Source organism: Trachemys scripta, chromosome 2 (assembly GCF_013100865.1).
Source record: "Trachemys scripta elegans isolate TJP31775 chromosome 2, CAS_Tse_1.0, whole genome shotgun sequence".
Classification (NCBI taxonomy): Eukaryota; Metazoa; Chordata; order Testudines; family Emydidae; genus Trachemys; species Trachemys scripta.
Genome location: NC_048299.1, coordinates 114,601,001 through 114,616,730, shown reverse-complemented (window position 1 = coordinate 114,616,730; position 15,730 = coordinate 114,601,001). Strand labels below are relative to the sequence as shown.

General features: G+C 44.2%; 1 protein-coding gene across 2 annotated transcripts in view; it reads right to left on the bottom strand.

Annotated features, from left to right (window-relative positions):
- ELP2 (elongator acetyltransferase complex subunit 2) overlaps positions 1-15,730 on the bottom strand; it is a gene marked incomplete in the record, with an annotated part of 113,662 nt that overhangs the window by 6,385 nt on the left and 91,547 nt on the right. For both annotated transcript variants that reach the window (XM_034761460.1, XM_034761462.1), the window contains 5 exon segments: positions 3,868-3,981; positions 4,274-4,416; positions 4,976-5,097; positions 13,328-13,520; positions 14,068-14,140. In XM_034761460.1, the coding sequence (XP_034617351.1) occupies positions 3,868-3,981; positions 4,274-4,416; positions 4,976-5,097; positions 13,328-13,520; positions 14,068-14,140 (645 nt within the window).

Sequence of the window (15,730 nt, the reverse complement as noted above, 5' to 3'; positions counted from 1 at the left end):
GGTTTGGCAGCCTACTCCCTGGAGAGGAGTCAGAAGAAGGTAAAAACCCCGACAGCAATGGGATGACCCCAATAGTTAGCACCCCGCCGGTCTTCCATGAATTTGCCCAGGATTTGTTCTCTCCTCCTGGGAAGCTCAGGAAGACTTGGCGAGAAAGGACGGCAGATAAGAGGAGGGGAATGAGAACCTTGGCCCAGAACCAGAAGCCTATACTTGTAGGGGAAAGAGTTGGCCCAACTGACAAGGGGACAATGCAGGCGGTCGACGAACCCGCAGCCGGACCCAGTTCCCCATGGACTCCCCCTGAGAGGGAGACGGAAATAGATCCCCCTGAGTTTGGGCAAATTGGACCTTCACTGGAGAATTTTGGGCAGGATCAGGCCAATGATCCGATATATAACAACATTCGCAAAGAAGCAGTTGAGGTGAATGGGGTCGCTGTGGAAGGGAGAGTCCAGGGTCATATTATATGATAAAGAGGGATCTGCTATACAGAGTAGTCTGGGTCCAAGAGCAAGTCGTGGAACAGCTCTTAGTACTGCAGACGCATCAGAGGGGCATGATGGATCTAGCCCACAGCCATCTGTTCGGGGGGTATCTAGGGGTAGATAAAACCCTCGATCGAATTCTGCAGAGGTTTTTTTGGCCCGGAATTTATGCGGTGGTCCGATGATATTGTGCCTCTTGTCCTGAATGCCAATTATATGGTCCCCGACCACACTTAAGGGCCCCTTTGGTACCTCTGCCGATTATGGAAGTCCCATTCGAGCGAATAGCTATGGACCTAGTAGGGCCACTGGAGAAATCAGCCCGGGGCCATCAGCACATACTGGTTGTGCTAGATTATGCCACCTGATACCCCAAGGCCGTACCCCTACAGAACACTATGTCCAAGACCATAGCTAAGGAATTAATCCAAATTTTTTCTAGAGTGGGGTTACCCAAAGAGATCCTGACGGATCAAGGAACCCACCTTGTGTCTAAATTAATGAAGGATTTATGTGCAATGCTCCACATATGGACCATACGGACGTCAGTCTATCATCCGCAGACTGATGGCCTCATCGAACATTTTAATAGAACATTAAAGAACATGATACGAAAGGTGGTCAGCCGGGACGGGAAGAACTGGGACGCCCTGGTGCCATACCTAATGTTTGCTATAAGGGAGGTTCCTCAGACTGCAACTGGGTTTTCCCCATTCAAGCGGTTATATGGTCGCCACCCCCATGGCATACTGGACATTGCCAAAGAGGGTTGGGAAGAACAGCCGAACCCAGGGAGAAACATCATCGAGCATGTGTTGCAGATGAAAGACAGGATAGCCCAAGTCACCCCCATAGTGCAGGAACACATGGAAAGGGCACAAGGGGCCCAGCAGACATACTACAATCGCCAAGCGATGATCCGAAAATTTCAGGTGGGAGATTGGGTAATGGTGCTCGTACCCACAGCGCAGCGCAAGCTCCTGGCCAGGTGGCAGGGGCCATACGAGATAACAGAAGTCATTGGAGAGGTCGACTATAAGGTCCGACAGCCTGGTCGCTGGAAGCTGGAACAGATCTATCATATAAACCTGTTGAAACCTTGGCAAGACAGAGAAGCTCATGTGGTCACTCTAGGGTCGTCACCCCCTGCAAGCAACCAGCCCGGCCAAGTGGGAAAATCCCCGGAATTGACCCCTGACCAATGAACTGAAGTGATCAACATGATCAAACGCAACCAGGATGTATTCTCGGAAATGCCAGGCAGGGCTACTGAGGTTCACCATTACATCCTCACAGAGCCTGGAGTGAAGGTGAATGTCAAGCCATACCGGATCCCGGAGGCGAAAAGAGAAGAGATCAAGACAGAAGTCAGGAAAATGCTGAAGTTAGGAGTCACTGAAGAGTCTCAAAGCCAATGGTCAAGTCCAGTTGTCCTAGTACCTAAGCTTGATGGCAGTATGAGGTTCTGCAATGACTTCTGGAAACTGAATGAAGTGTCCCAATTTGATGCGTACTCTATAACCCGGATAGATGAGCTAATTGACCGATTGGGAAAAGTACGATTTTTGTCTACCTTTGACCTTACCAAGGGTTACTGGCAAATCCCCCAGCCAAGACTGACAAAAAGAAGAGGGCCTTTTCAACACTAGAGGAACTGTTTCAGTCCTGCCTTTTGGTTTACATGGGGCTCCTGCAATTTTTCCAACGACTCATGGAAAAACTGTTGCGTCCACATGGCAAATATGCGGCCACCTATCTCAACGATGTCATTATACATAGCCCAGACTGGGAGACGCACTTGGAGAAGGTGGAAGCAGTCCTGGACACCCTGAGGAAGGCAAGGCTGACTGCAAATCCCTCCAAATGCGCGATTGGCCTAGCACAGTGGTTCTCAAACTTTTGTACTGCTGACCCCTTTCACATAGCAAGCCTCTGAGTGTGATCCCCTTTATAAATTAAAAACACTTTTTTATATATTTAACACCATTATAAATGCTGGAGGCAAAGCGGGGTTTGGGGTGGAGGCTGACAGCTTGCAACCCCTCATGTAATAACCTACAACCCCCTGAGGGGTCCCAACCCCCAGTTTGAGAACCCCTAGGCTAGCAGAAGCCAAATACCTCGGGTATATAGTGGGGAGGGGCACGGTGAAGCCCCAACTCAACAAGTTAGAGGCAATACAGAATTGGCCCTGCTCAGTCCAGAAGAAACAGGTCAGAGCATTCTTGGGACTAGTTGGATACTATAGGCAGCTCACCCCACACTTTGCCACCAGGGCATGCCCATTGACAGACCTAACAAAAGCCCGTGGCCCAGACATAGTAAGATGGACCAGCGCGGCTGAAGAGGCATTTGCAGATCTGCAGACCGCCCTCTGCACCGACCCAGTGCTGGTAGCTCCAGATTGGGAGAAAGAGTTTATCTTGCAAACCGACGCCTCTGAGGTTGGGTTGGGAGCAGTTTTTTCACAAATGGTTGGAGAAGAAGAACACCCAGTTCTGTTGCTCAGTAGGAAACTCCTGCCCAGGGAACGTAAATATGCTGTAGTAGAGAAGGAATGCCCGGAGGTAAAGTGGGCCATAGAAAGCCTTCGCTACTACCTACTCGGATGGAGGTTTACCCTCGTCACGGACCATGCCCCTCTGAAGTGGATGCACCAAAACAAAGAAAGAAACACAAGAGTAACAAGATAGTTCCTGTCGCTACAACCCTTCCACTTCAGAGTACAGCATAGGTCCGGAATCAAGCATGGCAATGCGGATGGCCTGTCAAGGGTGCACTGTTTGCCGACCCAAGTAGCCCAACCCTGTAATGTTGAGCAGGGAGGTGGGATATGTGATTAAACTCAGGACAGACAGCTGCAAGGGAGGGGTAGAAAACAGTCCCAGAAGGTTAAAAAGCCCTCCTCCCTATCAACTGAGGAGGGGTAACTAAAGGTCAATCAGATTCAGCTGAGAAGGGGTTACCAGAGAATCAATTAGGATCAGCTAAGAGGAAGTTACCCGAGGTCAATTAAGATCAGTTGATTCCAACTAAGGGCTGCCTGAGACCTTTTTAAACCCTCCCCTGTTGGGAGAAGAGGGGGGAGGAGAGAGAGAAGTCAAGCTGCCAGTAGGCTAGGAGCAGCAAGACAGCAAACCTCACCAGGAGGGGAGGCTGCATTCCCTCCCATAAGGGAAGGAAAAGGAGCCCAAAAGACTGGCTGAGAGAGGGAATGGACTTCCCCTATGCATCCTAGAAGGACCCTTTTACCCAAGCCCGTCTCACCAAGGCTAAAAACAGCTGAGGCTGGTGAGACCGAGAAGGTACCTTGCCACACTTGTAAGACAGGATAGGTCTGGAGAACCGCTCATGAGCCCCTTCACCCAAAAAAAGATACCTGTTGTCAGTCTCGACACATTTGGTCCAATCAGTCAACATTGGTCTCTGCTCACACTGCTTCCATGTGTACAAGTTAATCTTCCCACACTCTAACCCTACTGCAATGATGTAACTGTTGAGAATGAACAACTGTGTTATTTCTAAAAAGCTTGAATCAACAATTTTCAAAAAAGCTGATCACTGCCCAAATCATACACATTTTATGTTGAAACCTGCTCTTCAAATCAATATTTTATCATCATCAAAAGAACATGTAAATGAAAACAAAAAAATAATGTTAAAAGAGAGCAAGCAACAGACCTAGAAAAGGCTTGCACTGACTAAAGTGGAAAACAAATATCAATTTCAGGTAAAAAGAAAAAAGCCACCAACAAATGAATTATAGAATGCAGAGGTAACAATACCTTTCATCAGGAGCAAGCACATGGCTGATACTGACTGCAGTGACAGAATCCCCAACATCCAGTATTGAAGAACAAGGCTCGACTGCACCTGGCCCACTGCTTTCAGTAGCTCCAGCTGAGCCACAGTCACCCCAGACAATGACCTATTAGAAAGAAGAGAGTCAATTGTTCCCTTTTATCTTTTATGTACCTGTGCTTAGGAACTAAGACCACATCAGGAATAGCAGTAATTTTGTATTGTGGTATGGAGGTAGATAGAGCAAAACTCTCTCCCCCCCCCCCCCCCCCCGCCCCCGCTGAAATAAACAACAGCTTCTATTTATAGGAATTCAAATCTTTCTTAAAAACAGAGTTTAGAGTGGTATTATTAAAGATATTGGTAACAATATTTGGTAAATATAAGTCTACTTGTAAGAGCGGAATGAATCAAGTTACAGAATCCTTGATTAAAAAACACATGCACAAAATGACATACATCATGTTCTCCTTTTGTTGCTATACACAATAAAAAAAAAAGCAAATCACTGGCCATAATCTTGCACATGCTTATGTACGTGCTTAGCTTTATGCACCCAAGTAGCCCCAATGACTTCTGTGTCACTATTCATACATATGATACAGTTGCTAAATCCAAATACATTTATTTCAACTCAATGCTTACTTTATGCTGCTCTATTTGTTAGTTCCTTTTGTATTAGTTACCTTTTTGTCCCGACTTCCGGTAATGAAATATTTGCTGTCTGGGGTCCAATCACAAGACCAAATGATCCGGCTATGCACAGCTGTGTTTTTGTCTGTGTACGCAAAGAGGCTGAAAACGGGTTCTGGAATAAAACAAGTAAACAGAAGAAAAATCCTTGTGATTATTTTTTGTTAAAAAAAAAAAAAAAAAAAAAAAAAGCCTGCTCTTATTTTGCTTTGAAAGCAGTAAAGGGAGGGGACCAAAACTACAGAAATAATCCTGTACAATCCCACCCTCAGCTCCGAGTGACTTTAGTGGGAACTGGGGTAGTCAGCGCTTTGTAGGAAGGATCAAGCCATATTCCTTTCATATTTATTATATATGAACAGCGACCAATATAAATATAACTAGTCAGCCTAATTACAATATAATACCATTAGTTGTAACACCAGATGATAGCAAAAACAATTTTATCTTCTGTATGCATTTCTCTCGCTCTGAAAATGTATCCATGTCTATAAGAATACTCTTTCATATTCTACTTGGCCTAATTCTATGACATACTGTTTATTTTTGATAGTATCTTAATAAGTACATTTTAGTGGCTTTGAAAAGTATTACCAATGTAACTTTCACTTTATCATCATGTGTGCAGAAGTCACTGACCCAATAACAGTTCTTCATTCTTTACTACAAAAAACTCCAGTGATATTGCAAATTTTCAGAATTATGCAGTCTTGGGTCACCATTTTTTGTTTTAAGTTTAACTGTGAACAACAGAAAAGTATTCTCATTTACTGCAATGGAAAAAGCAGTAATATTAAATTTTATTAGGCCTTTAAATTTCTTAGGATGGCAGTAAATGTAGTTTTATTTCAAACTGATTTGGGGATTAGTACTTTGTTGACAGATGGGTTCTGGATTTGTACATGAAAAGAGAATCTCTTCCGTCCACCTCCCACAGAGTACTCATGATCTTCAACTTGGAACACTGTGTGCCTATTTGGAGTTTAAACTAAATGTGCCAATCTTATTCCTACTGCTTTATTAAAGTAACACAAACTAACAAAGGAAGTTTCTCCAGTGAGAGGAGTACTGTAAACAAGCTAGCAAGATTAGCGCTCGATTGGACTGGCATACTTAAACATCAGTAACACATCCTTTCAGAAGTTAATGAGCAAAAAATCTTGGGAAAGTGGGAAGTACAGCAGATTTTCTTATTCATATCTTAGACCTCATCTACAAAGTAAAACACCAAACATTTTTCCTTCCTTTCACACAAAACTTTAAAATAGATGCTGAAACTTAACTGAAAACAACATTCAAAGTTGACTGCTTTTCTGACTGAAATCAGTGGAAAAGACTCGATCTCTGTTAACAAAGCGTCCTTCCTGTTTCACAGGAAAATGGCAGTCTCTGTGGAATAAGCTCAGAGCCTTCCACAGCCACAAAATGTTGACATTTTTATTTATTTCTTTAATTTATTTGCCATTTGCATTTACATTTTTGTACTTCCCCAAAATCTCTCTGCAATGTTTAAAAAAATCCTAACCCCAACCCCTCCCGAAAACAAAAAACAAACAAACAAAAACATCCAGTCCACCAACCACTGGAGTTTCCTTTTAGCAGATTATTTATGGGAGATAACATCAAACATCAAAATCTGGGGATATTTAACTTATTTAGAAGAATCAATACAGCCAATTTTCATATCTGACAAAACCAATGGAAATTTAAGTTTTAATAATCTAATGTACTATCAGGCAAGAAAGTTTGTTTTTAAAAGTGATTTTTAACCTAATAGTGTTGCTTTAGGCCTTGTCTACACTATATAGTTTAGTCGACAAAAGTCAACTTTTGTCTACAAAACACTAAAATGCTCCTCCCACCGATGTAACTCCCCTGCTACGCCAACATAATAAAACCACCTTGACAAGCGCTTTAGCTTTTTGCGACCCAGTTACAGTGACGCAGCATCAGTAGAGACAATGTGCATGATTATGTTGCCCTAATTGGCCTCCAGGAAGTGTCTCCCAACGCCCATCATGACCGCTGGTCAGCAGTTTGAACTCTGCTGCCCTGAAGGTACACAGGTATGCACCCCTCCCACATTTAAAGGCCCAGGAAATTTGAAATTCCTCTTCCCGTTTGCTCGGCATGCACAGTTCACACAGCATCTTCCCAGCTGACCATGCCAGCTTTCCTCAGCAGATGCTTCCCTGCATGGAGCACATCAGAGCTGTTGGATCTACTGAGTCTATGGGGAGAGGAGGCTGTGCAGTCGCAGCTTTGCTCCAGCCATAGGAACTTTGCTACTGACGGTTGATTGCTAGTGGCATGCAGGAGAAGGGGCACGGGGGGACATGCAGCAGTGCTGCTCTAAGATCAAGGAGCTGAGACAGGCGTGCCAGAAAGCCAGGGACGCCAATCATTGCTCTAGTGCGGTGCCGAAAACATGCTGCTTCTATAAGGAGCTGCATGCCATCCTCAGCAGCGATCCCACCTTCTCCTCCAAGCGCCTGTGGATACTTCAGGGGAACTAGAGGCAGCAGCCAGCAGTTGATGATGAAGTGGTGGACGAGGAAGTGGAGCTGGAGGATCATGTGGAGCGCACAGCAGGGTTGTCCAGTGGTGTGGTGAGTCGGGACCTCTTTTCCACTCTGGAGGGGTCTAGCCAGTCCCAGCACTCTGGCTCTGGCATGCAGAGGAGGGGAGTTCCGATAAGTGTTCATTTTGCTTTGATACTGCACGGTGAGAGGAGATTGAGCAGTCATGTACTTTGTTATACGGTAGAGGAGGGATAAGGGACAGAAATTAACAATAGAGCCTGTCCATATATGCAGTGGGGCCACGGCGGAAAAGTTTATTAATGTACATAGGGATGTCCTGGTAACCCTCCACAGAGATCTCTAGGAAACTTTCCTGCACGTATTCTGCAATCCTCTGCTGAAGGTTCCTTTGCAGAGCTGCCTTGTTTCTCCCCTGGCTGTAGGAAACTTTGCCATGCCATCTGGCAATTATTTCTGCAGGGACCAGAGTGTCACACAGGCCAGCAGCATACAGAGTTGGTCTGAAGCAGCACACATGCAGGAGATGCATCTTGCATCCTGGGTTACCCTCAGGAGTGAAATATTGGATTTGATTACCCTAGGCTATAGAAAAACGTACCAGTATTCAGAACTGTCTCCCTAGCCATTTGTAGTGATCCCCTTCGCAAACCACCTGTGATACTGCACCCCATATTTTTCACAGTGATATTATCATATGATTATGTCATAATTATGATGCATTTTGTACAAGATGGGTTGTGAGGTGTCATTGGAAAGGTATGATTTGCTGAATATGATTATGCTATTTATATGCATGTATCATTTTTGTATCTAAAGTTAGGAATATTAACTATGTATCTGTATTTCAATTGTGCTTATTCTGGGTGACATCCACAACTAGCCTTTCTGGCTAGTGAAGAAGAAGCCAGACAGTGCTGATGGCCCATCAGCAAAGACAATGGACCCCTGGAAGAACTTCACCTTCCTGTGAACGCTCCAGACAAGCTGTAAGTAATGGCTGCTATGACTCAGCAAGGTATGCAAGGGCATGTGACCAGACCACATGACTAGACTCCATCGTGGGATGTCAATGTTTTTCAACAAACTGAGTTTGGGAACAAAGGGTTCCCACCATATGCTAAAGCTATATAAGGCTGGGAGTGACATCATCTGTTGTTCTTCACTCCCTACACAAGAGGACTCCTGGAAACAACTGAGGAACAAAGACTGAACTGGGGGAAGTGCTGGACCCAGGATAAAGGGATTTCTAGCCTGTATGAAAAACCTGGCTATTCCAAGCTGTAAAGCAGGTGCAGCTTGTACCTTGAGAATCTGCTAGCCTGCTTGTATCATCAGTCAGGGTGAGCGATTGTTAATTCAAATCCTATCTTTCTAGTATGTTAAGCTTAGTTTGCGTTTTTGTTTATTTACTAGGTAATCTGCTTTGATCTGTTTGTTATCACTTAAAATCTATCTTTTGTAGTTAATAAATTTGTTTTTGCTTTATCTAAACCAGTGAGTTTGAAGAAGTGCTTGGAAATCTTAGCTCAAGGGGCAAAGGCTGTTGCCTTTCCTTTCCACATTGAGAGGAAGGTGAACCGGATAATAAATTCATACTGGTCGGGGTTTTAACCAGGGCAGGTCAGTATAGCTCTGAGGTCCTAGATTGGGAAGCTGGAGGTTATTTTGGCTGTAGCCTCTCTATTGTTGGGTCATGCAGTGACTGGTCAGAGAGCCTGCATGTAACTGCAGCTGGGTGGGTCCCTGGCAATGTAAATGCTGGTAGAGGTGTAGGACCGGGAGCGGGTCTGCAGCTCGTCACAGCGGCACAGTGTGAGAGGGAGCCCAGGCTGGTGGGTCAGAAGGCTTAGTGGTATCCTAGTTCTAGGTGGCATCCCGGGGGGAACCCATCACACCACCCTTTATCAATTCTTGCCTATTCCCCCTTGTCATCCTCCTCCCCTGCAAACTCATCATATTTGGGACTCATGCTGACCTGCATGCTAGCCCAGGGACAGTGAAAGAGCTGTGTGTAACTTTTATGATTCACGGCTGTAAGCACACACACAATACAGTCTCTGTTCAGTGTTTCTTTTGCTTCTGCAGATGTGCCCTTGTCCTCTACACCAGCAGACAGGGCTGGCTGCAGGCACCAGCAAAACAAGCAGGTGCTTGGGAAGGCACATTTCTTGGGGCAGCATTCTGGCACTGGCCATCATAGGCGCTGCCTCCGGGACATGGGGAAAAAGGGCCCCCGCCGCCCCAGCTCGCCTCCGCTCCGCCTCTGCCTGCTCCCCTGAGCGCGCCGCCGGCTCCGCTTCTCCCCCCTCCCTCCCAGGCTTGCCGCGCGTGAAACTGTTATTTCGCACAGCAAGGCTGGGAGGGAGGAGAAGCCGAGCAGCGGTGGTGGAGCAGAGGTGAGCTGGAGCGGGGAGCGGTTCCTCTACCCCCCTGTTATTTCCTGCGCCCCCCCCGACCCTAGCTCACCTCCACTCCGCCTGCTTCCCTGAACGCGCCACTGCTCCGCTTCTCCGCCCTCCCTCGCCTGAGAGGGAGGGGGGAGAAGCGGAGCGGCGGCACTCCCAGGGGAGCAGGCAGAGCGGAGATGAGCTAGGGCGGGAGGTCGCGGGGGGCCCGCAGGAAGCAATGGCGGGGGGGAAATGAGATGTTTTGCGAAGTGCTGCAGTCAACAGATGGCAAAACAAGAGCACATGGCAAAACAAGAGCATGGCGGGAGTCAGTTAATGAAAGACTGAGGCTGGATAGCTGGAAAGGACACAGGGGCAGAAGCGGATGATAAAGGTCCTGGAGGGCCAGACAGAGATGATGAAGTCCCTCATTACCCTGCACTATGAGCAGGTCTGTGCACAACTTTTGCTGTAACCACTACAGAACTTCAGTCCATGCCCTCCCTAAACTCCCCTACCACATTCATCATGTGTTCTTGGTCCCTCACAATACCCTGTGCACTCGACGCCTAGGGACTTGTTTCCCAATGAAAGCTGGACTGGAGTTACACACAGCTGTGAGACCCCTAACCATGAGACTGTTTCTTATTGTCATGTCCCACGTTTGACCAAAAATTTGTGTTTTGTCCTGTTATTAAACTTGAATTTTTGAAATAAAACGAGTCTTTATTTATGACATACACACATCAGTCAGTGCTAACATTGAAACAGAGTGGCTAGAGGTGGGAATATTTGCTTAGTACAATTAATGCTCAAGAAGCAAGCACTACAGGGGCAATTCAAGGGGACAAGTAAACACTGCCTGGCTGAATGCATTACATAAAGACACATTACTGGGACTCATTGTCAAAATGCTCCTTTAAAGCCTCCCGGATTCAAACAGCCTTTCACTGCACCCCTCTAACTGCCCTTGTATCTGGCTGCTCAAAATCAGGAGCCAGACGGTCAGCCCCAGTCGTCCACCCCAGGAAACTTTTCACCCTTCGCGTCGCAAACATGCCGAGTACAACAGGCCACAATGACCATCGGAATATTTTTCTCACTGAGGCCTAACCGGCCAGCAGTCGAACAAAGGCACATTCAACAATTATTCGATGCCTGCTGAGCCTGTTGTTGAAGCGCTCCTTGCTGCTCATGAGCCACAGGAGCAAGGGGTAAGATGGGGTTTCCAAGGATCACTAGGGGCATCTCCACATTCCTCATTGGAATCTTCTGGTCTGGAAAGAAAATCCCAGCGTGCAGCTTTCTATACAGTCCAGTGTTCTGAAAGATGCGTGCATGATGCACCTTCCCTGACCATGCTGCATTGATGTCAGTGAAACGGCCCTGGTGAGTCACTAGCACCTGCAAGACCACGGAGAAGTAGCCCTTTCGGTTGATGAACTCTGTTGCAAGACGGTTGCGGGGGCCAAAATTCAGATGTGTTCCATCTATCGTCCCGCTGCAGTTAGGGAATCCCATTGCCTCAAAGCCATCAATTATTTCCTGCACATTATCGAGAGTTACAGTCCTTCATAGCAGGAGGTGATTAATGACCCTGCACACTTGCATCACCTCCACCCCCACGGTGGACTTTCCCATTCAAAACTGATTTGCGACTGACCAGTAGCAAATGGAGTTGCCATCTTCCACACAGCGACTGCCACTTGCTTTTCCACAGTGAGGGCAGCTCTCATTCCACACTGGAGGAGCTGCCCAGGCTGGGTGTTGGCTCCTGTAAGCGGCGGCCCAACATGCTGCTGCTTTTGTTGCTGTGGTTCCTGGTAGAGCCCTGCAGCTCTGCAGATATCCACTTTATATCTGTGGATAGCCGCATCCGCAGATATAAATTTTGTATCCGCGTAGGATTCTAACCCTAGGTCATCCAATCTATCAACCTGCAATGCAGCATATTTTTTAGTGCTTTTTAAAACTAAACTGGACAATGTGTTATGTTCTGGGATGGACCTCTCAGGTAAGAAACAACAATCACCCAGTCATAATGGACTTGATTTTCCAAGGCTGAAAGTCAAGTAAATCTCTTCTTATCAAATTCTCCTCTAACAAAGGACTTGATCAACATTACCAATATTTCCCAGGCAGGTCTACCAGACACATACCTGATCAGGGTCTGATTCTATGAAAATATTGTGGAGCTCAGTAACATTACACACCAACCCCCTAGCAATTAGGTTCAAATCAGCAGCTGGTATAACTACAACAGCTTTCAGCATATGTATACGATGTTTGAGTAAAACACGCTCCACTAGGAGTTGGATCTTCCAGGATTTTCCAAGGCTGAAAGTCAAGTGAATCTCTTCTTATCAAATTCTCCTCTGACAGAGCCATGTTTTTAAAGTCAGTGTACCCTATAGAGCAGTGGCTCTCAACCTTTCAAGATTACTGTACCCCTTTCAGGAGTCTGATTTGTCTTGCGTACCCTCAAGTTTCACCTCACTTAAAACCAGAATAAAAATACAAAAGTGTCACAGCATACTATTACTGAAAAATAGCTTACTTCCTAATTTTTACCATATAATTATAAAATAAATCAATTGGAATATAAATATTGTACTTACATTTCAGTGTATAGAATACAGAGCAGTATAAACAAGTCATTGTCTATCTGAAATTTTAGTTTGTACTGTCTTCACTAGTGCTTTTTATGTAGCCTGTTGTAAAACTAGGCAAATATCTAGATGAGCTGAAGTACCCCCGGAAAACGTCTGCGTATGCCCAGGAGAACATGTACCTCTGGTTGAGAACCACTGCTGCATTGTGCATAGAAAGCACCAGAGAGGTGGGAAGTGGCTAATCTTATCAAGAAATACCAAACAGGTATACAGCCCTACTACACAAGCCCAACAGACTCTGAGGTGGACATCAGTCTAATACTGTCCTTTAGCCTGCACAGGAGTGACAGACCACAACAAAGAAATAACTTATTTAATGGATTATAGTTTTACAGTTCAGACACACATCATAGGTTTCCCGTAACCAAGTATTTTTTATAGCTCTGATTTACTGAAACCAAATCAAATTACTTGACAAAACCCAGAGATAGCACATCCTATATACATATATTTTTATTTCAATACATGTATTTATTTTATTAATATATGTTTATGCCTGGCTTTCTACATTTTAATCTACTTTGTGGCTGCTCCATACGACAATAAATGTACAGTATTTAAAAAGAACGATGTGAACAATTCTCTATTTCCTAAAGAATGAAACAATAAAAGTATAACAAGATGTCACAGTGAGATATAACAGAATCTTATTAATTTATTGTTAAAATTATTTTAAAAGCTAAACTGGTTTACTAGTTTCAATACCTCTTTTTGAATGGACACACCAATGCCATGTAGCTTACCTGACTGCAATGGTTTTTTATCTTGATTTTTCCACAGTGACCAATTTCTATCTCTGGAAACTGCTAATAAGAATTTGTCATCAGGAGAAAATGCCATCTGAGTAACGGTCAGATTGTGAAAAGACAAGCTTTGCAGCTGCTTCCAAGAAGTGGTGCTCCACAAAATAATTGCTGCGTGTTCTTTTTTGGAAGCCTGTAAGGACAGGGACAAAACCACTGAAAATGAAGGAAAGGAAACAAAAAACAAAATGACACCACCTTAAAATATTAGCATGATTTTTTTAATGCTTGCAACTGAGTTAGATTGAATTTTCCTCTAGGAAGTTCCAAGTTTTATTTTCACTCACATGTTACTATGATAGTAAGGATGTTTCCTGCTTAAACTTTCTACTAAACCCTGGAAGATGACAACAGTATATGTATGAATTCTGACAATTCACTTTCTTCTTAACTTGCTCAACACCAAAAATACCACAAATAATTTATTATTACTAATTTTTGTACATTCATTTGCACATGTCCATAAGGCCAAATATACCCATTTTATGGATGGACAAACTGAGGCACAGAAAAGTTAAGTGGCTTGCCCCGAGTCACTGCAACTCAAGTAGCAGAATGTAGACCACAATTTAGAATTCTGTCTCCCAATCCTGTGCTCTAACTTTTAGACCACAATCCTTGTCAATCTGATATCATATAACCTTTTTCAATAAATGGTGCTAAAATCTCTCTTTTCTTACCTTACATGCTGAGGCAACTATAGTTTTTGAATTGTTACAAGCAACACAAAATATTTCATAGCCATGTCCGTATCTGAAACAGAAAATAAAATTTGTTATACAGATTACACAATCTCAGTGATACGTTTCAAGATTTATATAGGTTTTTTTTAAAAAACACCACTGAAGTGTAAATTATGAGGCAATCTCAAAAACAACAATATGAGTATGTAATCTCCTAGAGGACTGAGGGAAAGATGCAGATCAAATCAATAAAGGAAGCAGTATTTAAAAGGCAATTCAAACCCTTCACGAACAGAATAAAAACGAGTTTGCCATTTACTTTACTGTTGTTAAATATCTATATTACAATAATGGCTGGAGGACCCAATCAGAATCAGGGACCCATTGTGCTAGGTGTTATACAAACATATAAAGACAAAGTCCCTTACCCAAAGAGTTTACAATCTAACAATGACAAATGACACACATGGTGGGTTTTTTCATGGGTGGGGGAGGTCACAATTGTATATTAATACATGAACTCCCCCAACACAATACATGCACATCAACACAAATCAGCCAGTCTTTCCTCAATACCTTTTTTGCACAGTTCTAGAAAATCACATTCACTCACGTCTGGGGAACAGGGTGCTTGAAGGTTAGAATCTACTCTGAAGCACAGCCACAACATAGTATATTGTCTGAAGTGTATCACTGTTGTGCTAGTAGCAAAGTGTGAATGAGATTCTGGGTAGAGGACTAGAGGGTACACACTACTGGATGCCTTAACTTAGTCTGTTTTGTGTTAGGTATGTTATGTACAGACTAACCTGAAGTGACACACAACATAGTAGTGTTATGTATTAATTTCCCAGATGTGGGGGGTTGGTTGGTTGTTTTTTTAAGATTTCGGAAGAGAGCTGCAATAAGAAGAACAGGATCTTTGTTAAGCTGTCTGATTGTCTTGGGACTTCACTTTCATGAAAGGGCACTTTTATGAAGGTTTTTTTTCTTCATGAAAGTAATCAGTGCTTTGCTGAAAATCTTCCTGTACAAACAAGAATGATGTTGGACTAGAGAGCCTACCGCCCCCATGCTCTTGAGCGGGCTGAATCAATTCACAAAGAATAGGATCCTCAACCCAGCAGCTGTTGCTTTGTCAAAGACCTTGTTCTCTGTTCATTGTTCTCAGCTGGTTGAAGAGCAAAGCACTGTTTTTCCCCCAGAAAGAGAGGATGAGATTCCAATTTAAGGGCAAAATAGAACTCGAAAGAACTTAGTATAAGGCCTTTCTACACTACACACTTTTGTCAACAAAACAGTGGATGTGTACACATTGAAATGCTCCTCCCACCGAAGTAACTCCCCTGCTCAGTTTTTCAGCATCCTTCTTGAATTGTGGACAGTCTCACCAGTGCAAACTACAGAAGTAAAATATCCTCTCCACTCCTTCTCGATATCCCCCGGTTTGTACATACAAGCATTATGTTAGCACTTTTGACCACAGTGTTGCACTGGAAGCTCATGTTCAGCTGATTATACATCATGACTCCCATGTTCTTTTACGAGCCACTGCTCTACAAGTGTCTTCCTCCATTCTAAAAAAAGAACAGGAGTACTTGTGGCACCTTAGAGACTAACAAATTTATTAGAGCATAAGCTTTCGTGGACTATGGCCCAC